The following is a 27047-nucleotide window of genomic DNA, read 5'->3' as shown; positions in this document are numbered from 1 at the left end:
AAAAGGAACTATTACAGGATCACTTTGTGGTCTGTCTAATTGTCGTGACCGTCAAAAAAAATTTGCACTTCCCTTTGATTAGATATCAAATCAATGGCACTTCCCGACTCACGTTGACTTCGAATCATGAAATTTGGCAGGTACGTACTAGGTAGGCCCGGTGCCCACACAAGTAAAGGAAAAAATCCGATAACCGTGATAGTATGGGTTATAAAAAAAAATGTGTTCACGAAAAAATTATTTAAGTAGAGCATGCGATGTTTCGTGAGTTCAACGCGAGTGGCTCCATGTGAATCATTTGATATTGTCTTTCATCTAGTTTCATATTGTAGGTAGATATAATATACAAGCAATAATAGTTGCCTCGCGCGATCCACTCAAACATAGGCAGTTTCAAATCAATACCTCCATGGTAGACTCAGGGGTGGCACTTTCAAAATCAATGGTAGACTCAATCCTGTAGGTAAGACAATGTAATGTAATTGTAGGTATAATAAGTGAAAATGCATGGCTGATTTAAATAAATTTATATTTCGAAACGATATATTGTATTAATTTCCGGATGAATTACAAATATGGTATTTTTGTCTAGAAATTAGGGATATAAAAAATATTATCTAAGTATTTACAAACAGGTAGGCAGGTATATTTATTATTTACAGAAAGTATAAAAACGTACATAGATACATAGGAGCGTTTTTAAAAATAATTGTTACTGTAGATATAGTTACTTGGTCGATATGCAGATAAAATTATTACCTAATCAATAAATGCTCATAGCATTTAAGTAGATACCTACATTTAATTAAATTAATTTTATACCTACAATAAAAATAAATAGTACCTATTCATGGGTACACATTCCTATTTAAGTAGATAATAATATGAATTTACTTAGATATGATGTTGTTAAAATAATAAATTATAATGTAGGTATGTACGTATTAATTTGGTATTAATTAAATAATTTAGATTAGTTATAAAGAATTTAAATTAAATAAGAAATTGAAATCATTATAAAGCTAAATAATAGTATTTACAGGATCATATAATTTAAAATTATCTTTAACAATAAAAATCCCTTTTAATCACTTTTCTCTATCACTGTATCTTTCGGTTCACCACTGACTACATTATTCACTATCGCATCAAAATCGCCGATAATAACGACCCTTGCAGAATGAAAGTATGTAACTAGGTACTTACTTAGTAAAAACCATTTTTTCGAAAATGAGTTTTTGGTGTTATCTTGCCTCTTGGAGACAAGATAAGTCAGTGTGTAGCATCAAAATTCAATTTCGATAAAATGGCTTTTAGAAAGATACACAATATTTTGGAGTCAGGATGGCAATGAATACTCATTTTTGATAAAATGGTTTTTTGCATGGGAAAAAACATCCTACAAGGGTGGATAATCTGCTCTTAGCCACGATTTTGCTTGATTTTTCAAATTGAGTATTATAGGTCTATGTTGTACCTTTACTTTCTTTTGTTGCGTAATAGGCTTGCGCTTGACGACAACCATGCTTAAAAAAGCAAAGAAGAAGCCTATTCACTGTTGCTTTGAAAGTATTTAGGTTAGGTATACTTAATTATGTGGCAGGAAACACGGACGCTAAAAGGGCATTCCACACCTTAACGATTCGTATCAGAAACGTTGAGCAAAAATGTTTCGTGCCAGTAGATTGGATGCCGACATAAGTATGCCAAGTACACGGTTTCTCGCTGTTCTGTGGTAGAATAATGAAGGAGGAACAAGATTGTGAAGTTCCTGAGCACTCTCCAAAATATTATGTCCGAAAATAGATCAATTAGCACTAAGCAGGTGACATTGCGTCGCGTCGCGTCGGTGCTGTAAGTTGGGCAATTGCGTCTGTGTAAATTTTTGATGGCCAATAAATAATCTTCGGGCGCGGAGATCTATCGAGATTTGCATTGAGTTGGTCGATACTAGGTACCTAGTATGAAGTAGATAAAACGTTACTCGCTTGGCAGTAGGTACAGATTACTGAAAGAGCAATTTCTCGGATTTGTCGCTGACATAGCTTCTTTTTCATCGCGGTCATTTGTACCTATCTAACGCTTCACCATAAAGTAGCATTTGTTAAAGCTTTGTGTTCTCAGTTCTCATTCAATTTATTTATTTATAAGTGCTTCTTATATAAGTCGGCCGTGGCACGACGATATTGTTTCGGTTTTCGTGGTCATCGCAGCCTCGTTCATTCAAATGCTACTTCTAAGTCTTAAAATCAGGACTACGTATTCAATTAGTTGTACAAGTATGGCACCCACCGCTACCTGCCGCAGTTGTCATAGAAACTGGCTGAACCCCGGTTGGGAATCTCGGCGTATTCTCGCTTCGGTGTACATAATTTGCTACTGAAGTCAACATTTCGCTTTCTGTGTAAGAAAAAAAATGACATTAATCAAATAAAAAGGAAAGATTTGTTTGTTTGATTGTAATCGATAAACTCTGAAACTACTGTACCGATTTTAATAATTTGGTCACTATTAGAACGTTACTTTATCCAGAAGTAGGCTATTACATTGGTACCGCGGGAGAAGTCGCGGGCTATTACCATAGACTACAGACTAATACCTAACAGGTAGGTACACATAAAAAAGCCCTGTCACTGACTCACCCACACCCCGCTAAGAAGCTAAGAAGTTTGCTTCATAATCTATACACAAAAAATAGGGCCGGATTTTTCAAAATATCCTCGGGAGCGAAGCCGCGGGCGGTCACTATTATACTTACTACAGTTACCTAATAGGAATTCGACTTTCATCCGTACTAAGTAAATTCTATGTATATTATGTGCGAAGACTTCCGTCTTTGCCTTCCACCTTAAATTGCATTATCAGTTATCATTAGGTGAGATCGCAGTCAAGAGCTAACTTGTATCAGAATAATTGAAAAAAGTACCTACCTATCTAATTCTTTAAGACATCTGCAAATTGTAAGATATCCCAATAGAACATGGTATGCTCAAACAAAAAACAAATAAAAAGTACCCTCTACTCGGCAGCTCCATTTGGTCAACGAGCACAGACTTGACGTAGAGGCGGTCGTTACACCATAAAATGCAGAGAGATCGCGGCTCCAGTACATTCATGTCGTACTCCCACGATAGCTCTACCTGAAAAGTAAATCATGTTACTACGATTTTTAGGGTTCCTTCCGTACTCGAAGGGTGCCAATGAGACCCTACTACTAAGCATGCGCTGTCCGTCCGTCTGTCCATCTGTCAGTCACTGTACACCCGCACCGGGTTAGTGCGGGGGATGTGCGGGTGTGCTGGGCGTCCCCACCCCGATTGCCATCTCGCCTGTCGCGAACTATATACACTTTTTCATTGTCAATTATTAAATTTGCCGTATAAATTGACGCCTAGCTACATGGGTTCCATATTATGCGCCCTAATCCAAGTATTTAGCAGTTAGGTACTTACTTTTCTAACTTTACCGCCTAGATCCATTGGATGAGTCACTACAATTGTGTATGAAGTTCCATGCTCTAACCTAAAACAAAGCGCATAAAATTAATTCAGATCGTATCTCCACGAATTGTCGCACGACCTGCGCACGACACGACATGGGGCATACGACTGTCCTATCCTATCATTCGTATGGTTTGTGCTTTAAATTAAAACTGGATGTGTAGTATGAACAACGAAACGAAGCAGTTTATACAAATAAGTATAAGTAAGTTTAGGTTTATAAAACTCCCGTGGAAACTTTTCAATTTTCCGGAATAAAAAGTAGCCTATATCACTCTTTAGGTCATTAACTATATCCATGCATGTGTTGTATGAATTGTATTATCTCTACCAAATTTCGTCAAAATCGGTTTAAGGCGCTTTTAAAATCTCGCCGGAACTTTGATATTTCGAGATAAAAAGTACCTTAATATTATGTCCGTCTCCGGCATGCAAGCTATTTCTGTACGAAACGTTAAAATTAATTAAACGTATGGGCTGTGAAAAGGTAACAGACAGACATACTTTCGCCTTTTACAATAGGTTTTGTAAAATGAAATATATGCGTACGCTCGGCCACGATCACACCTGATGGGAAGTGATGATGTGACCTAAGATGGGATGCGTTTGTTTAGAAGGTAGGTACCTATTATCAATATGGTGATGTAGGTATTTTTGTATGGATTGGGCTTGTCGCGTCGTGTGAAGGTCTGTGAGTCAACGTCCTTGTTACGTTGAAGTAAATTAGATAAAATTGATTATTATTACATACTTAACATAATTATTGGGAGTGAGATCCATTCCTTTGATAACTCCTCGATCCGATAGTAGAGTCACTTTTAGGAATCCCTGATAACATAAATTTTCAAATATAAAAAATTGCTTACTTAGAAAATCATCTCTCATAAGATAGCATCTCTTCTCTCTCATAATCTCTTACCTGCACCCACGACTCTGCACCTTTTGGATTTGCCAAATGAATCACTACTTTGTAATGACGTTCTGAAAATATAAGACTCGTTAGGTTGGTCTATTCTGTGTAAATAGGTAGACCATAGATTTCAAAGCGGCCATAGCCTAGTGCCTAACCTAGTTCCATCCCGGGCATGCACCTCTATCGGAGTAATGCGTGTTATAAGCAATTAAGTAGGTTTAATTGTTTTAACGGTGAAAGAAAACACCGTGAGGAAGCCAGCATGCCTGAGAGTTCTCCACAATGTTCTAAAGGTGTGTGAAGTCTGCCAATCCGCATTTGGACACTGTGGTAAGCTATGGCGAAACCCTTCTCATTATGAGAGGCACCCGTGCTCAGTAGTATGACAGCACGCATTTATGATGATGATTGTGGATATTTGGGAAGACATTACCCCCGATCTCTACACCAGGCTTAGCCGAACAACATACCCCAAAGATTCTGTCAATGTGATTAACATAGCAGATACGTATACTGACGTAGCCTAGCAGTAGATTACAATATTGTTATAAATTAATAGACTACAATTTTTCTTTTACTTACGGCAGAAAGGTAGTTCTTTGCCCGTATTAAGGTAGTACTTAGCTCCAATAGTGTCTTGTTCTTCGGAAGGGTAAACCTCATTCTCCGACTGATTGTTTTTGTTTGTTATCAACCCAGGTGAACTATCTGCATGGAATCTAAAAATAATGAAAATTTTAAGTATATACCTAATATCTGATGGTAAAAGTTTAATGTTTAAGTAGTACATGAATACTTGACAAAAAATAATGATCTCGTCAGTTCTCGTCCTAACCAAGATACTGTGCTAAGATAAAATCAAACCTAAGTTACCTACTTACATACTCATGAAGTCGCGGGCACTAAACATGTACTTACTTACTCGTAAATGAAATAAAAATAATTTAACAAGATTTATACAGAAATAATTTTCATGTAATTAACTAGTTACCTACCTACTCCACTTAACTAACAAGATAAAGTTGAAAACTAAAACTCGACTTGTTTTTCTGTCGCTTGGTATATTTTAATGTTGTAGTACATTCATATTTATGAACTCAGAATTTTCTCCCCTTTCATTTGACACCCCACTCGAGCCAATAGCAAAAAAATTTTTTTTTGAGACCCCCACTTTTTTCATGTAACATCCATGGTCAATTTTTTTCGTATAACATGTAACCTATGTCATCCGGATCTTTACCACGAATCGATTGACACCCCATTCATCAAAATCGGCTCAGTAGTTTAGGCGCTACGGTGGAACACACAGAATCTGGATACAAACATACACACATATATACACATACATACATACATACATAGACTGCTAAAATCATAAACCTTCCTTTTGGCTTTGCCGCAGTCGGATAAAAATTCTATTAAATGATAAAAATAGTAGTTTATCTTACATGATAATTGATGATGATTAACATTATAAACTGTATTGACTTATAAACTTACCCCATGATTGCACATCCATGACCACAGTGAAAACATTTGCCAGATATGAAATGTTGATAGGACGGACATTGGTGACCTGAAAACCACATAGAAGATTTTGTATAACTTTTATTAATACTGAATGCGGAAAGTCATACAACTTATGTTATAATGTTATAGATTCGATAACATTGTATTGACATTAACATAGTTTGCAATAGTATCGCTGAAAAGTCTCCATAGGTGATGCATAATATTAGCTAATCCTTACCGATATAGGGACATTTTCCGTTGATAGATTCTGTAAACAGTTTGATGGCTCTGACGTGATTGCACGCTACAAGAACTCTCGAAGCTTCTTCTAAACCTTGTTTGACCAATGTCAGAGGTATCAATGGACCTTCAGTCAAGTCACAGCCTGGTTGCTCTTTACCATTGTTCGGGTAAAAGTCCAAGTGACCCACGGGTTGTGACATCCCGTATCCTGCCATAAATACAAAATCTGTCGCACGCGTGGAATAAACACGTCGGTAAATTAATAAACAGCAATCAATGGATATAATATATATTATATACAGTAATGGATACAGCAGAAAAGCGAGTACATTTACATTAAATATATACATAGAAAATATTAGTAAGATATTAATCACAGTGCAGCAATAAGCTCACAATCTTCAATACATAAGTTGAAATTATTGTTAATGTATGAGGTCATAAAAATGTCGATTAAAAAGCATAGGATAGGAAGAGTCTATGATTATAATTACGTCCTGGTGTTTACCTAAAAGGAAAATGCTTTTTCCGTCAGTATGTATGACGTCTACGAGTTGGGCATCCGACGGATCCAATCTCACGTGCGTCGGCATTCCTTGAAAGTATGGTTCTGCGGGGTCGAGCCCGGTAATTCTTCCCAAGTCCTAAAATATTAGAAGCTAAATCAAAGACATTATGAAGATTGATTATTAAAAATGAAAGTATTCAATCAAAAACTAACAAGATTCAGTTATCTTAGCACTCACCTTTATTCGTTCTCCAGCGTAACCCGCTGTGTGGGCACCTAACGAATGGCCTATGATATGAACGTCAAGCGGGTTCAACCCATGATCTTTCTGAAATTAATTAACATTTTTTGTTATAGATAGGTACAATCAATTCTTAGTTTGTAAATATATAATACGTACCTAATGTAGGTGCCTTCTCATATCAATAAATAACCTGCTAGATTTATCTATTTTTAAATATCGCAACACCTTTAAAATATTTATTTTTATGCATAGGTATTGGTTCATTAATCAAGTTCTGCTAGTCAATAATAATCTTAGTATATGCAACGGCTATTGCAAAAGCAATTTGCACAATACAAAATGTTAAAGTCTGTTGAAACGTACCTATTTGGAAATGTAGGTAAGCTTAAAAAATAACTGTAGACGTAACAGAATTGTAGGAATACAAGGCCTTTATACCGACATCCTTTAAAAATCATTTTTTATTTTGGCCAGTAATAGAAAGATATCCATAATGGAAGATTGAATACTAGGCACAGATTAGCCGGGAAGATACGCGCACGAAGCAAATTCATACTGAATTTGAATTTCAATGAATAAGCCTGCGCGCATTTTCAGGCAGTACTGTAAATCCTTTCTCTTTAGCTTAGATGCCTATTCATTAACGAGGTTATAGTGCGCGCAAAACAAGTAGAATCTATAGTTACAGCGTGGCAGTTTGTGCAGATCATAGACTTAGGATTATATCTACACAAGTCCGGCTGAATTCTGTTTTTAACCGACTTCAAAAAGGAGGAGGTTCTCAATTCATTGAATTTTTTTTACTTTTACCCGACTGTGGCAAAGCCAAAAGGAGGGGTTATGATTTTAGCAGTCTATGTATGTATGTTTACATCCAGATTCTGTGTGTTCCACCGTAGAGCCTAAACTACTGGGCCGATTTTGATGAATGAGGTGTCAATCGATTCGTCGTAAAGGTCCCGGTGGCTACATTTTATACGAAAAAAATCGACCTAACGGATGTTACATAAAAAAAGAGGGGGTCTCCAAATTTTTTGCTATTGTATCGAGTGGGATTTTAATTTTAAAGAAGAGACAATTCTGAGTTCATAAATATAAGTGTACCTATTACAACATTAAAACATGTCAAGCGACAGAAAGACAATTTTACTATAATCGGGTTTTTTTTTTTTTTTTTTTAATGTAAGTATGTTCGCCGATTACTCGAAGATGCCTGGACCGATTTGGATTTTTTTTTGTTTGAAAGGGTATATTATGTACAATACACAGTCCTACGTCTCTTATCCACACTGTATTAGGTACTTGTTTTTCGCACACTATATAGTCCAGTATGTGGTGTATTATACCTGTAACGTATTTATAAAATGTGCGACTTCTAGGCCCACTAGCCTCGTATTGGCCGTGGCCTGCGTGTAAAGAGGTAAACTGCCGCCAGCCCAGTCTACTACGACCACATTAAAATCACCTGCTTTCACCAGTTCATCTTTCATTTCACTAACCTGTGGAAACAAAATGTATTAAATTGATAAGTCAAATAATTTATACTTCCGGCAATCATCAGCCTCGACTCTCGATTTAAACGTAGAAGATAGGTATCTACTCGTAAATAGTTAATATTTCCGTCAACCAATCAATCATATTAATATTCATTTTTAACCCCGACCTAAAAAGAGGGGTGTTATAAGTTTCACGTGTGAATCTGTGTATCTGTGCCATCGTAGCTCCTAAACTAATGAACCGATTTTAATTTAGTTTTTTTTGTTTGAAAGGTGGCTTAATCGAGAGTGTTCTAAACTATAATCCAAGAAAATCGGTTCTGCCGTTTGAAAGTTATCAGCTCTTGCCTAGTTATTACTGTAACCTTCACTTGACGGGGGTTTTATAAATTTTTAAGTTACACTTGTTGAATATGTACGTTTCTTGCAGTAAACAATAAATTACAAAGGAAGCTATTGAAACGAATTTGTATGATTTCAAAGTTATTAAAATCGGAAGTGTGATCGAACACATTCATTGCGAAACAGTTACCTGTTGCAAACTGATTTGGGTGCAATTTATGTAACGTAAGTAATAATAAAGTTTGCAATGAAATAAAAAATCGAATTAAGTAAATGCCACGAAAATCAACCTCACTGTTCAATTAGCGACACGCAAAGTTTCATAGTGCAGTATTATACAATTTGCGATAACCTTTAGATTAAGAGAAAATACAAAATTATATACCTACCTAATATGCGTGAGATTAGAAATGTTATGCTTTATAATATTTACCCAATTAGAGAGCGGAGTGTCGATAAATCCGTGAATTATCAATTTCGTCAGTCTAGCGGGACTAAAGTTGGATTTCACGATAGTTTTGTTGACGTTAACATTTAGTATCTGACCATCAGTAGGGTTCTTTTTTGTGTATAGGATGAATCTGCAAAAAAATATAATTTCAGTTATATTAGTACGTGCACGTCATGGAACTGGAAAGCCACTCCAAAATCAAGTCCTTAAAACATTCCAGTTTTTAAAGCTCTTTAATGATTCTTCATCGTCTTAGCTCGTGGAAGTCCATTACTGAAATCCTTACTTCCTTACTTATATACTTATCCATACTAATATTATAAATTCGAAAGTGTGTCTGTCTGTCTGTCTGTCTGCTACCTTTTCACGGCCCAATAGTGTAACCGATTCTGACGAAATTTGGTACAGGGTTAGCTTATATCCCGGGGACGGACATAGGCTACTTTTTATCCCGGAAAATTAAAGAGTACCCGCGGGATTCCTAAAGACCCATCCACTTAACTGATTTGTATGAAATTTGGTACCGAAGTAGCTTGCGTCCCTGTAATCGAAATAGGCAGTCGAAACAGTTCCCACTGGATCTATAAAAATCTAAATCCACGCGGACGAAGTCGCGGGCATCCTTTAGTAATGTATAGTGATGTGTTTCATGGCACTTTGAAATGGACTGTACACTTTTAAAGTTTTATAAATGTTTAATGTAATCAAATACAAATCAAGTACAATATATTAACGCTGGTAATTAGGAGGCGGTCGCGCCGCGAATGCATTGTGCCGCGCGCCGGCGCCGCACCGCGAGGCCCCCCGCTCCCGCAGCCCGCCGCCGCGCGCGCCTTGTTTAGTGCTATAGCACTAAACAAGTAATTACTTAATTACCTGGTATTGATGACGACTCTAGGCAGAGGGAAGACATTAAACGGCCGGTGTATGAGGTGATACCAGCTCCTTGTTATGTTTAAGCATCCCAATTCATCGTAGCATCTTGTTTCATTTTCAACTAAAATTAAACTTTATATTATAGCATAATTATGGTTTTTATGAAGCGGTATGTCACGTTCTGGAAATGATTTCAGTCAAAGTTGGAGTTAGGAAGTATATTAAACCTGAGCTTTTTAGTTTTAGAACATAGCATATTTTGTTTATAGGAAGGTAAAAAATTTCTGTCTCCATCAGTCTTATTTTTTTTGCGTGCTATGCTCACGAATAGACAGGTGATAGTTACGACTCTCGACAATGAACAAAGATTGTTGCATTTATTGCTCATTGTCGAAAGTCATTACCCCTTTCCATTAAATACATATTGGGATAAGAATGCGGTGGGTTACCAAATCCCTCCGCACAAGGGTTATACAATCTATTCCACTTCAGGGGTCTTCAAACTACGGCCCGCGGGCCAAATCCGGCCCGCCAGTGCCATCAATCCGGCTCGCGACAGCTTAAAACTAGTGTCATCAATCTGGCCTGCGACAGCCAATTTCTTATTGATGTTACTATTGCTGTGATAAGTTGAAGACCTACTCGGTTTTATTTACTTAGGTATAAGGTAAAACTTAACCACAGAAAACTTAACTGAACTATCTAAGCTTGAGCGTTTTAATAACTAGTAAATAACGTTGAGTAATGGAAGTAATTGAAATGCAAAAGAAGCATATATTTGTTTAGGTCGCGCACTTTGCGACTAGTCTAGCTAGAAATATAGTTAAGGGCAGAAAAATTTACTGTTTTGGCCCTTGAAACATACTGAAAAAATCATTATGGCCCTAAGGCTTCAAAGTTTGGAGACCCCTATTCTAATTCGTAAAAGTAAGAGAATAGATGAACTTACATGGTAACCAAGGTATGTTGACCTCAATACGGTCAGATCGTGCCCAGTTAAAAGGGTCAAGGATTCCGGCAAAAGCTGGCTGCAAGCCCAGCAAGATGCACCAGAGCATTACCCGAAGATACTTGTTCGTCAGGTGAAGCCGTAGCATAATATTTTCAGTGTCCCTATAAAAGATAGAAGATATTATACTAAAATTTTTAAGCGTGGTAAGTATTTATAAAGTGAAGTTACCTATATATGAGCGGGGTAGGAAATTTGCATAGGCATTATAAACTGACAAGATAGGTAGGTATAAAGAAGGACCAATAAGCTTAATTTGCGATAATCTACTGAAACAGATAATCTGTATGATGCTTGACGATTCAAAAGTAAGTACCTAACTAGTTGTAAAAATTTAATTGAATAAAAAATATTTCTATTTCTATTCCAACATGCAACATGCGATATACACACCGTCCCACTGCTAAACATGCAGGAATAGTAAGCCACCAAGCAGGTAATATGCACCATCACCACGCAATACCACACAAAATCCTCCAAAACAGACTCGACACACGTTTTACTTCGACATCGCAGCGTCTTCAAGAGATGTAAGCCTTACAATGCACAATTGCAAAATATATCGCGTTACGTATCGCCTTCTGGATGCTGTACCATACCTTTTTGTCTATTTCAGCGGATCATAGCAAATTAAGCTTATGGTTCATTGTATATCATGGATTTGCGCAAAGTAACAACTCCTTCTGTATAAGATATATAAAATTAATGAGTTGAAGGCGTAAAAGGCAATTTTTTTTGACACCTATGCAAGCGGAGGCAGCGTTGCATAAGAAAAATTTCCATACCGGCTGATTAAACCATCGTTTGTTCTGATTCCCCTCATGAGTAGTCTAAACGTCAGCTGCACCAGTAGCGGAGGATGGTGAAGTTGTTAAAGAACTGTTAAAAAAAGCAGATCGTAAATTTCATACCAAACAATGGTCTATGGTATGGTCTCATGTCTCATGGTCTGCTTTATATATTGCACAATGATACCAGTCACACAGTCAGCGGTGAAACGTCAGTCATCAACATCATCATCATCATTGACCGATAGACGTCCACTTGGACATAGGTCTCTAATAAAATTTAAAGCTAGAATTACTATACAAATCATGCCCGCGTGGAATGGTGCCAAGAATACTGGCTCCATGCTGGACAGCCTGGCTGATCCGTTGCGCAAAAAATGAGCCAGCCCTTCTGTAAGCTCTCTTGTAGGGACTTCCGCAGACCACGGTGACCAAAAAATTAAGGCGGCGAAGATCGCCGCCTTAATTTTTTGGTCCTTGTAAGTGGTAGGTTATTCTGAGTAATAACATAAATTATATACTTACCTATCCTACAACTATATACGATAAGGTCACCCATCTCATACCTTTTACTGTAGGCAAAATTTAAGTTTCTCAGTTATTTATCCTAACAACAGTGTTCACATCGATTGAATAGCAATTAGTTTCCTCAATTTTCGCGATAACGCACTGCAATAGGTAGCGCATGCGGAAGATAATATTGCGTGTTATATTCGTTATGCAACGCTTATGACTCGCATTGCAGTTATGACGTGCGATGTTAGGCGTTTAACTTGTATATTTTTGCATAAGTTTATTAAACAAATAAAAATGTAGGTTCGTAGGTACATTATCAAAGAACAAACAAAACATTATAGCCACGAACCTACACAGATTTATCCACACTTCTGTTATAATTGCGAAAGTGTGTCTGTTCGTCTTTCTGCCTGTCTGCTAGCTTTTGACGGCCCATCCGTTGATTTTGACAAAATTTAGTACAGAGATAGCTATGCATTCCGGGGATGGACATAGGTGGACATGGTCCCTGAAAATTAAAGAGATACTACGGGATGGTCAAAAACCTAATAATCCATATGAACGTAGTTGCGGGCACCATCTATTTGGCACAGAGACACGTAGCTTGCATTTCGTATACTTAAGTACGGATATAATATACGAGTAGTTATGTAGCTTTTATCTCGGTAAATCAATATAAAAAATTTAATCGATGCGGATGGAGTCGTGGGTATCGTCTGATTAATTTTATTATAAAAACTCAGAATTATTTTGATTGGTTTTGAGATAATATCCGATTAGTACCTGCTTAAGATCAATTGTATTTGTTTTTCCATAGGTTAGTATATATCAGTAGGTAAATTCTGAATCCTGCAAGTACACAGTGCATCCTGACTATGGTCATAAATAAAACACTTAGATTCAAAGGGTTAGGTACATTTTATTCCTTAAATGCTTAGTTATAGCGTAACAATGGAAACATAAATATTGAAACAATACCCAATATTTAACTTTTTGTTTCGCACTTTTCCTGCATTTGTACGGGACTAAAATTTTTCCCAGCACGCAAGATGTTGAAATAGTTAATATTATACCTTTGATCGTCGCATTTAACAATTATATCGCTTTCACTACAATACAAAAGAAGCCGGTGAGATTTCCCAGGTAAAATCATTTCTAAATAAATGTTCTGAATGGGTGATTGCTAACTCAGTATCTAACACTGAATGACAGCCACTGAGCTCATTAGATATTGGTTGGTTCTACATTGCGAGTGATATTAAAATAATTTTTCGTAGAATACCTTCAATGAATTAAAAATAGATGTCAAATGATCTCCGTGGGTATCATTCAATGTCAGATACTGAGTTAGCGAATCAATAGACTAATCTGGGTCTGGTCTCGCGCGAGGTTTTGGCCGTGGCTAATACCACCTTAGCGGCAAAGTCATGTTACCAAGCGATTTAGAATTCCGGTATGGCTAGAAATCAATAATCTAAAAAAATCAGATAAAATCATAACCAAACTATAACCATTAACTATGGTTAATAATGCAGTGAATCAAATTAATTATGTTACTATCGAAAGCGAAGATGGAGTGTAGGCTAAGCCTGATATTACTTTCGCTTTTGCAATCAAATTCAAGCTAGTTATGTCAAGATAACCTGGACAGGAGATTGTAACCATCTTAATAGAGGTACAAAACATCTTAAGATAGACAAAAACGTATCTTAACATCGCTCGATTACAAAGTGCGGAAGCTGTTACTATGTGGCGCAATGTAGACAATATGTCTTTACAGTAGAGAAACTATGTTACAAAGTATAGTAAGTACATATAACTCTACTAGCCGATGCCCGCGACTTCGCCCGCGTGGATTTAGGTTTTTTGAAATCCCTTGGGAACTCTTTGATTTTCCGGGATAAAAAGTAGCCTATGTGCTAATCCAGGATATTATCTATCTCCATTCCAAATTTCAGCCAAATCCGTCCGGTAGTTTTTGCGTGAAGAAGTAACAAACATACACACACACACACACACACACACACAAACACACATACAAACTTTCGCCTTTATAATATTAGTGTGATGTCATAGATGAAGCTCATTATAATCGTTACCAACCCGTGTCTGGACGTCAATTATATTATTTACAACTGTTTAGCATAATTCAGTAGGTACAAGTTCTTAAGTTGTAGCATAATTCAGTAGGTACAAGTTCTTAAGTTGTACCTACCCTGCTTAATTGTATTGAGCGTATTGCAAGTAATTGTTCGAACGGCCTTTACGTAATCATAAATAGCTATGCGAGTTACTTTGAAAGTATGATATAACAGGCTATGTTGCGATTTTGGGTCTTAAAGTGTAAGATTGCAAGGTATAGTTAATTTGCCCAATCTAGATTTGGCAGGCACTTAAAGAACCAAAGAATCAAAAATTTCTTTACATTTTAGAATATATTTTTACTTTGTTATGAAAATAATGACAAAGTTTAATAAACATGTTTGTCATTTTTGTAAATATGTATAAAGTTAACCTGAGAGCTCATAAAGAATGATGAGGATAAAAGCTAAAAGTTGGTAAGCAAGTATGGAGATTTTCTGCATTCTCTGATTATGGCAAACTGTACCAACCTGCTATTTGGTCCTTACTGAATTTTATAATTTTCTTTGATTGGCTGTCAGAGTTTTAATTCAATATGATACATAATTTAGGGGATGTTTGAAATCCTACCTATCTTAATAATATCGTAAATGTGAAAGTTGAATGTTTGGATGTTTTTACTCCTTCACGCCACAATGACTGAACGATTTGGCTGAATTTTGGGACGGAGATAGTTTATACCCTGAATTAACATATTAAGACATAGGTACTTTTTATTTCGGAAAATTAAAGAGTTCCCGCGAAATTCAAAACTCTATATCCACCAGGGATATCGTCGCTAGTATTCATCTAGTTAAAGATAAATAATTTAAGATAAATTGGCGATTGAAGCTCCATGGCTTAGAAGCTTTCAAAGTAAGCCAATTCTTTAAAATGTTAAATCCGGTTCTGAAATAGCTGCAGTAGATTTTTTTTCTTACTGTCTCGAGGTCACTTACGATAGCTGTGTGCAAGTGAGTGGTTATTGGAATGTGATATCGTCAATAGACATAATATACACAGTTTTCGGTTTTAATGGAGATTTTACTCTACATATATGTATATTATATTGAAGCGGATTGTACATATAAATACTATATTTGTAATAACTAACATCCTATAAATAAGATAGAAAGAAATATGAAATTATGCACCTTCTTCCCAATTATCCACCATCAACCTACTGCACTGGCCAAGTGTGGATTGGCGGACTTCACAATTCACACACCATTGAGGACATTTTTGAGAACTTTCAGGTATGTCTGCTTGATTAATTGTCAATAGAGGGTCATGACATGTCAAAATTGCTAGTTTGAAGGAGAAATCGTCTAAGTCATTCGCGATGGTTTTGCCCTTAAAGACACATAACTCCGACAAGATAGATAGCCAGGGATCGAAACTCGAACCCCCGGAATAGGAGACCAACGACTTAACCACTAAGCTATCGCTGCTCTAGTAAGTCCATGCCTATTACAATCTTGAGAATTGAGAATTCTTTCTATCTCATCTTGAATTTGTTGAGAAGCAATGTTTTTGTTGTTAAGTAGTATTTATTCTTTGAAATAAGCCTACCTACCTACTACCTAACTACTAAACGTGAAATAATTCTATTGTCTCTATACTACGAGTATAGTAATTAGGATGTTTAAACTAGTAGGATTTAAAATATTAAAACTCGTTCGTGTAAGCTATGCAAAATTTATGTTGAATTTGAATTGGACCGTAAAACATAAACTTGTTAGTCTAACATCTCTATTTTTTGTCCTCCAGAAGAAAGAATACCCGTTCAGCACAGTGATGACAGGGATGCGAATATTTTTTTCTTACAAGTAGATAGATAGTTTTTGCCAAAGTAAATAAAGTGCGTTTCATCTAGATTGTACCTACACACCTACCTCGTACATACCTACTAATTAAATAAAAAGTTAACCTTTAATGACAGCCGCTTTCACAAGTAAATATTTTTTAAGTAGGTAAGTGCTTTTCGATTTTCATAATCTATATTTATAATATAACTTTATTCATGATTCATGATTTCTGTACATAAAACTTACGTACATACAGGTCTAATAAAATATACGAGTAGTATAGGTTGCCATTTGTTTCCTGTTACAAAAATAGGATCACTTTATTACTAGCTGACCAGGTGTGGACACGCAAATATGGAATAATCTTGACCTTCCTTAAAATTATCATTTTTTTAGTTTTTCTTCTTAGCAAATTCAATTCACTATAATATCACCCAAGGTCATCATAATTTTGTACGAAAAGTTAGCTATATTATTGTTATTTTAACCATGAATTTATTTTAATTTATTGTAATAGGGACAAGTAAACGTAATCACCTATGTACCTACTTGTAATACCAGTTTTAAGAAAAACAATTTAATACAATAATTGCAATAGCTTGTTTTTTTTTTGAATAAAATTTTTTTTTTTGTGTTTGAGACTTTAGAAAAAAAACTTTTACCTGAGACTACGTTCATGCGAACGAAGTCGCAGTATAATCCAATTAGTTAGATTTATAAAAGTCTAGATGTTTGCTTGGCTCGGTATGAAAAGTATGTCAATTCCCAGAATGCAAGGTAGCAACGTATGTGCTAAGATCGTTTTAGCGCATGGATCGTAATTAGGTAACAGACTGACAGATAATTTTTAAATACTCGTTACATTAGCATTAATTATAAATAATTTAATTCTTCCGTCATACCGTAGTCATATTTCATTCATCCTGAAATAGGGTGAATAACCTGGTATTAGGGATTTTCTCTTATGTGTGCCTATAGTGTACAAACGTAGGCATCACTGCCCATTATAGTATAAATGCGAAAGTGTGTTTGTTTGTTGGTTTATTGGTTTATCCTTCAATGCCGCCGTGACGCAGCAGTGAATGGACGTGTTTTTTTTGCATGGATATATTTAAAAACCTAGATGGTGCCATAGGCCACTTTTCACCCAGGAAAATTAATGATTTCCCACTGGATTTTAAAAATATAAATCCGTAAATTCGCGAGCATCAGCTAGTAAAGTATTTAAATGCTTCTTTACCATAAGCTGCGTGATGTCAATGCATCAAGGAACTGACGTGCAGTGAATTGTACATTGAAAACCTATAATATAATAGCTAGTTACACGGCGCGGCGTGTAGACTTGTGATATATTGATCAGGAACAGGATCTTTTCTAAGAATGTTTTATTACTACAAGCTATTATTTTGTTATATAAATAGAAAATGAATAAAAAAACTTTATTTGCACAGAAAAACACGCAGAATAAAACAATTAAAATTAAGTAACTACAGAAAATAAATATAAACGTAAAGTGGAAATTAGAAATTATAAAATAGCTGATTCCCGATAATCGTCTGTGGATTAGGCTTTATCTGAATTCCGTGGGATTTTTTTATTTCTGAGACAAAATTCATTGTCTGTTTTAACTTTTTCATTCCGATACAAGTTTGCCCTTGACTAACAGTCACATGCTGGTAAGTGATCTTTGAGTTGGTCTTTCGTAATGACTTCAGTGGTTGAGCCGTAAAACAGTAACAGACAGGCCAAATAGATTTGAAATTTTTGTATTTTATAATATTAGTGCCTATGAACTTCAGTATATTAACCTAATACATATAAATTTTTTAATTACGTTAGCCCTAACAAAATGGCGACGAAAACAAAAGAATAGAAAATTAGTCAGGCAAATTTTATTATCTTCAGAATAGAAAAGGTATATTTAAAAAAGTATTCAAAATGATGGCATCAAATCATAAAAAAACATTAACAAAATGTAAGAAATAGGTAAAAGTCGATCGAAAAAGTCTTGTAGTTTTGTGTTTGGTGGCTATCGCGTACTATCGCTAGTAAAAGACATAAACGCGCACCAAGCACGCCATACAAGGTTTTTAGCAGAAACTCAATATTATGCGGTCAAATAGGAATGATTTTCTGCCATATTGTAATGTCTTAGCTGACCGTAATATATTTTCTGAATATATTACGGACAAAGTAAAATCTTACATGTATATAAAAATAATGTTTGTCTGTTTGTTTGCTAGCTATGAGTGCCCATATCGTTAATCTGAGTTGAAACTTTGTACTGTTGTCCTTGGCACTCGCGTGATGGTTCCTGACATAGTAAGTAGGTATTCATTATTTATCAAAGTACATTAGTCAATTTTAAAGTATTTATAACAGAATTTGTAATACTAAAGTTAATTTAAATGTAGAAAAATAAACGTTATAAGAAAAAATCCTTGCAAACCGTAATTTTCAAGTGACAGTTAACGAATTCGTACTTGGATTGCATTGTATGGGTGTAAATTTTTTATAAATATCCAAATAGAATGTGCTCCTTCTTTAGAGCGTAGGTCTTCCCTTAGTTTTGTCACCAAATTAATCAGGTAATTAATATCAAGTCAGGTAATTAACTACTGTTTAATTTTTATGGAACCAGGAACACTATTTTATGCCAGATATACGTAACTAGTGTATTTACATCTGGCATAAAAATATACATTCTACCCATAGCTACGTATATTTATATCTGGTTATATTAGTCATTAATAAGTTTTTTGACCTTTGTGTGAAATCGATGGCCAAAGACTGCGAATCATTATTTTATTTAGAGACCTTGACATGAATTTATAAGCACTATTATATAAGAGTTGTATGACATCAATAATTCATTTACTTTGTGAGTTTTCTTGTGTTCTAAACTAATGTAAAATGTAATAACTAAGTAATTTAAGAAATAAACTAATGTAATTTATTCCTTATGTATTAAACTATAAGCTAAAATTGTTAAAAGGTAATGCATAGTGCTAGATCTATAATATAGTGTAGGTATTTTTTATCAACTCTATAATAATATTACCTACTTGTATTAGCTTTTTTATCGTGACTTGTTGTGCGTGAATTTAGGTATTTTAAAAATCGCGTTCGAATTTCGCAAAATTTATTTTCTTAGTAGGGGATCTACATTATAAAAACCTACATTGAGAACCTACATGCGAATTCTCAAGACAAAATCGCGGGTGTCTACGGAAAACTAATAATTAGGTAATATCAATTTCACTACAAGTTTTACATTTTTTTTAACTTTAAATTACTCGTAGTAGGGTGTATATCATTATGCACAGGCATGATTAGATTGAGTAGTTATATATAGATATTATATAGATACGTAATATATGTCAGTAGAGTCCTCGTACAAGTGTAGACGAATGACCCCATTAAAGTTTATACTTAAAGCGAAAGTGGAAAAACAAGTCCGAGAAAGGCACTTGGTTCGATCTTAAGGTATGGAACCTAGCCAGATATAACTAGTTTGAATTATTTTTAGTTATTTCTTAGACTTGAAAGAAGAGGTTACTGACTTTCAGTTAGATATGTTTTAAGTACTTGGTGTTTTAAAAAAATATTTAAGAGACTAATCGTAATACCAAAGTTCCGTTTAATTTAGGTAAATTCTGATAATAATCGTCAGTAAAAAATTGTACAACATTTTGTGGTCCTTAATGGGTGACGGAATTTAGATAGCAATCTATATTACTTACTCGTGTACTAAGCATTAGCCTCCCAAAAGTATCAAAACTGGTTGGGTTGTTGGCTGTAGATTTGTTATATTTTGCGTACCAGAAACTAAATAAAATTGCTGGTTAAACTTATTTAATTTAAATTATATTATGTAGATACACGTATGATCTGAGTAAACTCTTTTTTACTTTCTTTTAAATGGCGAATATTAAGTGATGCATTGTTTTTTTTCTTCTTTTGAAGCGGTAATATTATTATGATAGTACACAGATCTATATAGAAACTACCTATCATGGAAATCGTGGAGCTTAATTAATTTTGATATCGATCAATTTATTGTAGTTTTGCAAAATCAGTTTAACTTGTGTAAGTATGTATAAGGTATAATTATTTCAATTTTACATTGAATAATACGATACCTACCTACAATGCCCGTACATCATAATTATTATTTGGCTGTAGGTGTTACTTATCACTATAAATATTTGCATGCTGAAGAGCAAGTTGTATAACTATGTGAAACCGGATGGGATATCTAGTGTCTAGACATTTTATAATTACTTTTAAATTATGATGTATTGATACTGTTCATTGAAGTTTATGCAACTTCCAAAATATTTTTAAGTTGGTAGTAGAGAAAGTGTCAATTTTCTACAACATTGAAAAAAAGCATCTTCTATGAAGTCAGTAATTGCACTTATTTTTAGAAAAAGTTGAATTAGAAACTTAAAAAACTTTTATGTACATAGTCGCTCGCGTCTCGCCCTAGGTATGGTCTTTTTTTTGCATTGAAGCGTCATTGAAGTGATTAAGTACTTTATATACTAACTTAATCTTATCAAAGTATAAACATCAGCGACTTTAATTATCGAGTTTAATTATTTAGTTAATATTCGAATGAGGATGAAACTACGTTTGTATGGAGTGAGTGGTAGGGAGACAGCCGTTAATGCGCTGAACGTGATTTTAGTAAGAGTAGATTCTCTTGGCCAAGTTTCGCCTTTTAACGCTGAACTTTATCTGCAGATATGCTGTATTATTGTGTATAAGGTAAATACACTTGTCACTTTCTCTATGCAGTTCCGCTGTCACTTATATGTTCGACAATCAACTGAAAGCTCTTAAACCGGTAGACATGCAATCAAAAACTGGTTAAGATAATAATTATTGTAATAATTGCTATTGCATATAAATGGAGTTGCTTGAAAGCATAATTTACAAATGTATGCCTGATGCATAGGTAGCTAACTATTATAGTTTTTTTTACAAGGAACCTCCTGATGTTTATAATTTAGGGTCTTTGAATATAAGAAATTGATTCTGGAACTGGATTTCCCTCTTATGTGGTGAGCTTTCATGTCATGTCATGAGGGCATTAGCAAAAACCAATTAATAATAATAATTAAATTTTTGTAGGGAGGTAATTTATTTATCATCAAGTAAACTATAGTAATCATAGTAAATAAAAATTGTAATCATCTAAATTGTAAACAAATGTGGGATATATTAAATATAGTGTTTCTGATTTAGGTTCAATATAAATCAGATTATCATAATATTCTTGCAGAGATTTTTTTCATCTAAGAAGGTGAAATATATTTTACGTACCTTTGCAATATTTTTTATACTTCATATATGCATTTATGTTTGTATGTCATTGAAGTTCCGATTGGCTTGAGTGTGTAAATATCGGTAAGTATGTTGGCCAATAATGCCGAATATAAATGTTAACAGCATTTACATTCGACTTTCTGATGTCAGGGCTTTTCTTGTGTCTTTCTACATTATAATAAAAATATTCTACGAGTATAAGTAGTGTAAAAAAGTTTTTGAATTTTAGCGCTTGATAAATAATCAAGTGCTGAAATGGTAAAATATGGCAGTTTTATTGAATCTATCACAAGACCTTTTTTTTTTTTTTTTGAGGGGTTGCCTTATCATGCGATCAGTCGGTGGACTATGAGCAGATTGGTTGGAGGAAGTTGGCGTTATATCACAAGACCTAATTATTTATTATTATTATTTGTTGCCAAATGAAATTCCAAGTTGAATAGAATAATTGGAGAAGAGTTAAACGAGGTGAGTTTAACATAGAGTTAAAGAGAAGTTAGAGTTAGTTGTAATTTAAATATTCTTGTTTGCGATTCTAAAATGCTATAAAATGCGGTCTTTGTGGTAATATAACTTGTAAGAGAACTGCGCTTTTGTGCAATAAAGCACACTTTATGTAGGTATGCTTTATTTTAGTATACACTTTGCCTTAGCATTGTATTTTCTTTAGACTTTGAACTTACGTAGAGGAAGTATTGTTCGAGTAGAAAGGTGAAGTTGATCGTTAACCGATTCGTTAAGCATAGAGGTGAAATTTTAGACTTCAGGTAAAACTGACGTTCTTTATTCCATTCACTAGAAATACTAAGTATATTAAAAATCGAGGTCGACGACTCGGAGAAAGCTTTGCTTTTAAAAATGTAAATTTGCAGCAATAATCTGAAACGAATTTCATTTTCATTCCATTATTTGAGTTTTAAGAATTTTAAAACAGTCGCGTACCTACCGTAATAACAAAGGCGGCAATTACTATGAAACATTATTTTAAAAAGTGGTGTTAAAAGTATACCTATGTATATATTATAGGTATACTTATGTAAAAAGGTTGACATAGGTCATAACAGTGTAAAAATTTACACTATCTCCCTTTATAATGGTTAGTATTTTTCATAAATTGCAAGTAGAAATAATAAACAGACTCTTTGTAATTTGAATAGAATTTATATTTACTTAAAAAACTTTACGTGTATATACAAAATAATATGTAAAGAAGAATATCGGCGAGCTTATAAATACTCGATACATAAAATATAAACATTGCATTGACCTCAAGTCTCAACATCTACTGACACAATTACATAATCTTTAACCAAGACAGATGCTCATAAGATTTACCCAAAAAGTCTCATAATAATTTTATATAGGTCCTGCCCTTTATAATATTTGATACTACTTGATATTTCTTAATAACTTAGAACTCCATTCTCCAGTAGAAAGGTTTATCAGTAATTCCGCCTTAGTGAAGCTGGGCGAATCGTCTATTTCTACTTAGATACCTACCTTAAAGTACCTTGAAGCTCCTATAACATAATTTCGTGAAATTTATGGCAAACAGCAACTTGTTCAATTTTAATGTTTCAATGTTTGTTTTAATATTTCGTTAAGTATTAAAGTTAATACCACGAATCATTTTAGATTCTATTATATTATGTGCCTTTTAATAAAATCCAAAGTTGCTTAAAATATTTAAATATATGAGTGAATGGCTGTACCTACTTAACGAAAGACACGACGTAAATAAGAAAGAATTATAAAAAATACCTACCAAAAATACATTTTGTACAACTTTCGAGTCAGTTTTTGAAATCAAGTCTAAATTATTTATTTTTCAATTTTAATTTAAATGAACAATTCTAAAAATTGCTTTAAGTTAATGAAAAATTGGAAATTTATCTTGATTTGTCTTAATTTTTCAATAAAAGAGAAAAATATGACATTATGAGTGTAGTGTACCTCTAGTACTAGGTACCTCGTACCATCTACCTACAATATTTAAATGAGTTACTTCCCAGTGCCGAAATTATAGATACTTAATTGTATTTTTATTCAGTACTCAAGCTACTGTTAATGGCATCTAGTACCGAACCCCATAGGCCCATATTTGCGGAAGTCTGGGGAGCGACGGGGCGCGATACCCAGGAGAGAAACCGCGCTGGTTCGAATCCGGCGGTTCCACAATTTTGTACTTGTTTAAAATTATTTAAAAAAATTAATTATTTAAATTTCCTTGAAATTGAAATAATAACAAAAACACTATCATAAAAATTATAAATATGTTACCTACTCTAAACTTAAAAATTAAATTACATACTAGTAGAATAAGTTTTTATTGCAATCTTTATAATGTATATAATATTTTAATACAGTGGGTTAAGTATTTAGCGAAAGTGTTTGTTTTCTCTAGAGAGACGACTTGGTTCACTTCTCGGTGTAAACTGTATTGAATTACTTACGGTCAAGATGAAAGTCATTAGAAAATCGATTGGATTCTTAATAAGTATAAGGTGACATGATATTAATAAAATATTATAAAGAAGATATTCGTAAATGTGCTTATTTTATTCTTACGGTGATTTGCTCATGCGGTAGGTTTCAGATGAGTTAAATTCAACGCTCTATTTTTTCTTAATTTATTCCAAGGATTAATCCATAACCCTAACCTAATTTTTTTGGTGGGCAAGTTTAACTTTAATGGCCTTATGCCAGAGCAATTCCTCCAAATGTTTCTGTCCTTAAAATGTATAAAAAGTTTTTAAAAGTATTTATCAAAAAATTGTTTGCGATAAAAAATGTACCTAATTTGATAAAAATCGTGAGTAAAATATTTAGATAGGTAACTATTAATAAGCAACCGTGATAGCCCAGTGGTAAAGACGTCCGCTTCCTATTCGAGACGTCATCGTTGGGGATTCGATCCCGAGCATGCACCTTTAACTTTTCGGTGTTATATGCTATGTGTTTGTCGGCGATGGATAACATTGTGAGGAATGCCTTAGAGTTGGTTCTTAATAAAATTCTTAAAGGCATGTGAAGTCTACGTGTGGGTTAGACTATCGTCAAACTCTGGGTTGATCATGATTCATAATGGTGAATATTGTATTTCACTGGTTTTAATGTGAATGAAGTGAATGAGCAAATGGAGAGAAAGCATAAATCGATGTCATAGTTATTCTCTCGCTCTGCTAGGACTTTTCTAGGTCTTAGGGTGATTGCCTTCTGATTAGTAGAGCGCATCGGACCGGCAACAATGATCGCAGTTTCAACACGGGCGCTTTTTGTCTTGCACCAACTTCCAACATACAAACTGCAGTAAGTAAGTAATTATTGCCGATTGCCCGATACGTATTTTGCGCAATACGTATCGGGTTTAAATCGAGATTGAATATCAGGTCGATACGAGTATTATGTATACAGTACAGTAATCCTTCGTAATAATCCGCGGGGTATTTTACTAGTAACATAAATAGTTATGAGTTATAACTATTTTTTTTATCTGTCTTGGTGAGAGGCTTGAGGCATATAGATATACCGCCATGCGATAGGTATCACTGGGTAGTTCTCCTGTACGAGATGCCGCGAAAGAACCAATTGCGGATTTAATTATACCCTAAGTTAGCTCACTCGCAGAGATGTCACTTACTTGAAGGAGTGATCAAGGGAAAACATGTCGTCGATTAACAATATAAGAATTAGTCATAAAACTAAAACTAATAAATATATTACAGTCAATCCATCACGTATCTCCATTAGAATGCACTAGTCTCAAGATAATATATCTTACAATAAATGCGGATGACTTAAGCTGCAAGATTCAGCCGATTCAGGGGCATTGAATAAAATGATACCAGAATAGTTTGTGCGGAATGTGCAACACGCGGACAAACCGTAAAAGTGTATCTAATATACAATATTATATGTTGTTGTGTTTATACAATATTATGTAAATGTCGAATTTCTTATAATATGATACACAAAAAAACGATGGGTGGCTGCATCTCGAAGTCACTCGCAGTTTCATTACTGCAAAATGCACTTCTTGTGGCTCGTACGCCTCCTACTGGTCATGTGCGACCACTAGGTCATGATGCAATCGAAATTGTGTAATATTCATCAAGTCGGTAGCACAGACTAATCACAGGGATTCTTTGATCCACATGTGGTTTTGCAACACCGCGGAAACGCAGACTGCAATTTGTCGTAGTGTTGTGATACACAATGCTTCGTGTTCGTTGATCTACTGCACACACAACGTAACCGTTATGTCAGACTAACTATTTAGGTCGCTCGGTTTAGTGTGCCGGTCATTTTTGAGGTCTTGTTTACAGTCTGACAAAACAGAAGCATGAAAATTACACGTTACAAGTCGCTGAATCGCTAAAATAGCCTAGTGGATTTAATGTAAGATATCATTATACCTATATTGTTAAGGTGGATACAGTTCAACCGTTAGTGGGGAAAACGCTACGAAATAATCCCCCTACCCTTTACTCGAATTGAATTTTGTCTGAGGTCTTGCTTATGACAAAATAGAAGCTTGAAAATTACATGTTACAAACCGCTAATAACCTAGTTGATTTAATGTAAGAGGTAATTTTCATACTGTTTTTGTGGATACGAATTTGGCGTAAGTGTGGAAATTTTACGCTACGAAAGCCTCTCTGTACTCTAAGCAATTATTCGATAGTTTTATTGATCTTTGGACAGTATGTGATGGATATATTGTAGCGGGTTTACTATTCTCTCACAGGTATCATGTTACGTGAAACATCTTCAGAGTCTCTTTGGTAATCATATAAAACCAAGCATAAAACTGATCGCAAACCACGAGAGACAAAGTTGCAAATGTACCTACCTCCTGTAAAATGTGAGGCCGTGTACAATGTATCTATTTGTAAGTGAACTAGTTAGGTAAAGGGAGACTTCGCGTTAGCTGCAAAACCGCATCCACATAATGGGAGATTTACGTGGTTCGCGATGGAAGCAACAGACGCGCGCGACAAACGCGCCGCCGTGGCTTGCGACAGTACGTAAAGAAAATGACATCCTCGCATTCGCGTCAGGTGCGTGTAGGCGATGCCATACATTTTCACAAAGTTTTAGTAATATAATTGTCAAATTAGCCGCGACGCGTCCTTATAGCGCATCAACGGAAACTAAACAAAAGATTGATATTAAGCTCGGGTGGCTCTTCACAGCTTGCGAGTGTTATAACAGTATGCGGTCAGCTTTAGTAAACAAACGACAGTAAGCATTATATTTATAGCACAGTGGTTGTATAAGACAATGAGATATTGTTCGCCTATCGATACGTTTGATATAACTGCTATTTTGATGGAGTTACACCAAGCCTATAAGATATGCAAATACGCCAAGGTCGTTGACTAAA

The 27047-nt window shown here is 34.8% G+C and overlaps 1 protein-coding gene across 3 annotated transcripts in view; it reads right to left on the bottom strand.

Moving 5' to 3' along the window:
- Nucleotides 1-963: 963 nt before the first annotated feature.
- The window catches only part of LOC123867234 (pancreatic triacylglycerol lipase-like), a 37163-nt gene continuing 11079 nt past the window's right edge, over nucleotides 964-27047 (bottom strand). The window contains exons 2-16 of one of the 3 annotated variants that reach the window (XM_045909206.1): nucleotides 11880-11973; nucleotides 11035-11198; nucleotides 10086-10206; nucleotides 9192-9339; nucleotides 8267-8419; nucleotides 6915-7004; nucleotides 6677-6812; nucleotides 6164-6394; nucleotides 5914-5989; nucleotides 4996-5132; nucleotides 4420-4481; nucleotides 4252-4328; nucleotides 3453-3522; nucleotides 3016-3140; nucleotides 965-2400 (exon numbers count right to left, since the gene is read on the bottom strand). In XM_045909206.1, coding sequence (XP_045765162.1) covers nucleotides 2295-2400; nucleotides 3016-3140; nucleotides 3453-3522; nucleotides 4252-4328; nucleotides 4420-4481; nucleotides 4996-5132; nucleotides 5914-5989; nucleotides 6164-6394; nucleotides 6677-6812; nucleotides 6915-7004; nucleotides 8267-8419; nucleotides 9192-9339; nucleotides 10086-10206; nucleotides 11035-11198; nucleotides 11880-11917 — 1734 coding nt within the window. In that variant the 5' untranslated portion in view covers nucleotides 11918-11973 and the 3' untranslated portion in view covers nucleotides 965-2294. Of the gene's footprint in view, nucleotides 2401-3015; nucleotides 3141-3452; nucleotides 3523-4251; nucleotides 4329-4419; nucleotides 4482-4995; nucleotides 5133-5913; nucleotides 5990-6163; nucleotides 6395-6676; nucleotides 6813-6914; nucleotides 7005-8266; nucleotides 8420-9191; nucleotides 9340-10085; nucleotides 10207-11034; nucleotides 11199-11879; nucleotides 11974-27047 lie in introns of all 3 variants that reach the window. The other 2 variants (XM_045909208.1, XM_045909209.1) reach the window with 2 other exon arrangements.

This window comes from Maniola jurtina, chromosome 7, assembly GCF_905333055.1.
Source record: "Maniola jurtina chromosome 7, ilManJurt1.1, whole genome shotgun sequence".
Classification (NCBI taxonomy): domain Eukaryota; kingdom Metazoa; phylum Arthropoda; class Insecta; order Lepidoptera; family Nymphalidae; genus Maniola; species Maniola jurtina.
This window is presented reverse-complemented; position numbering and strand designations above follow the sequence as displayed.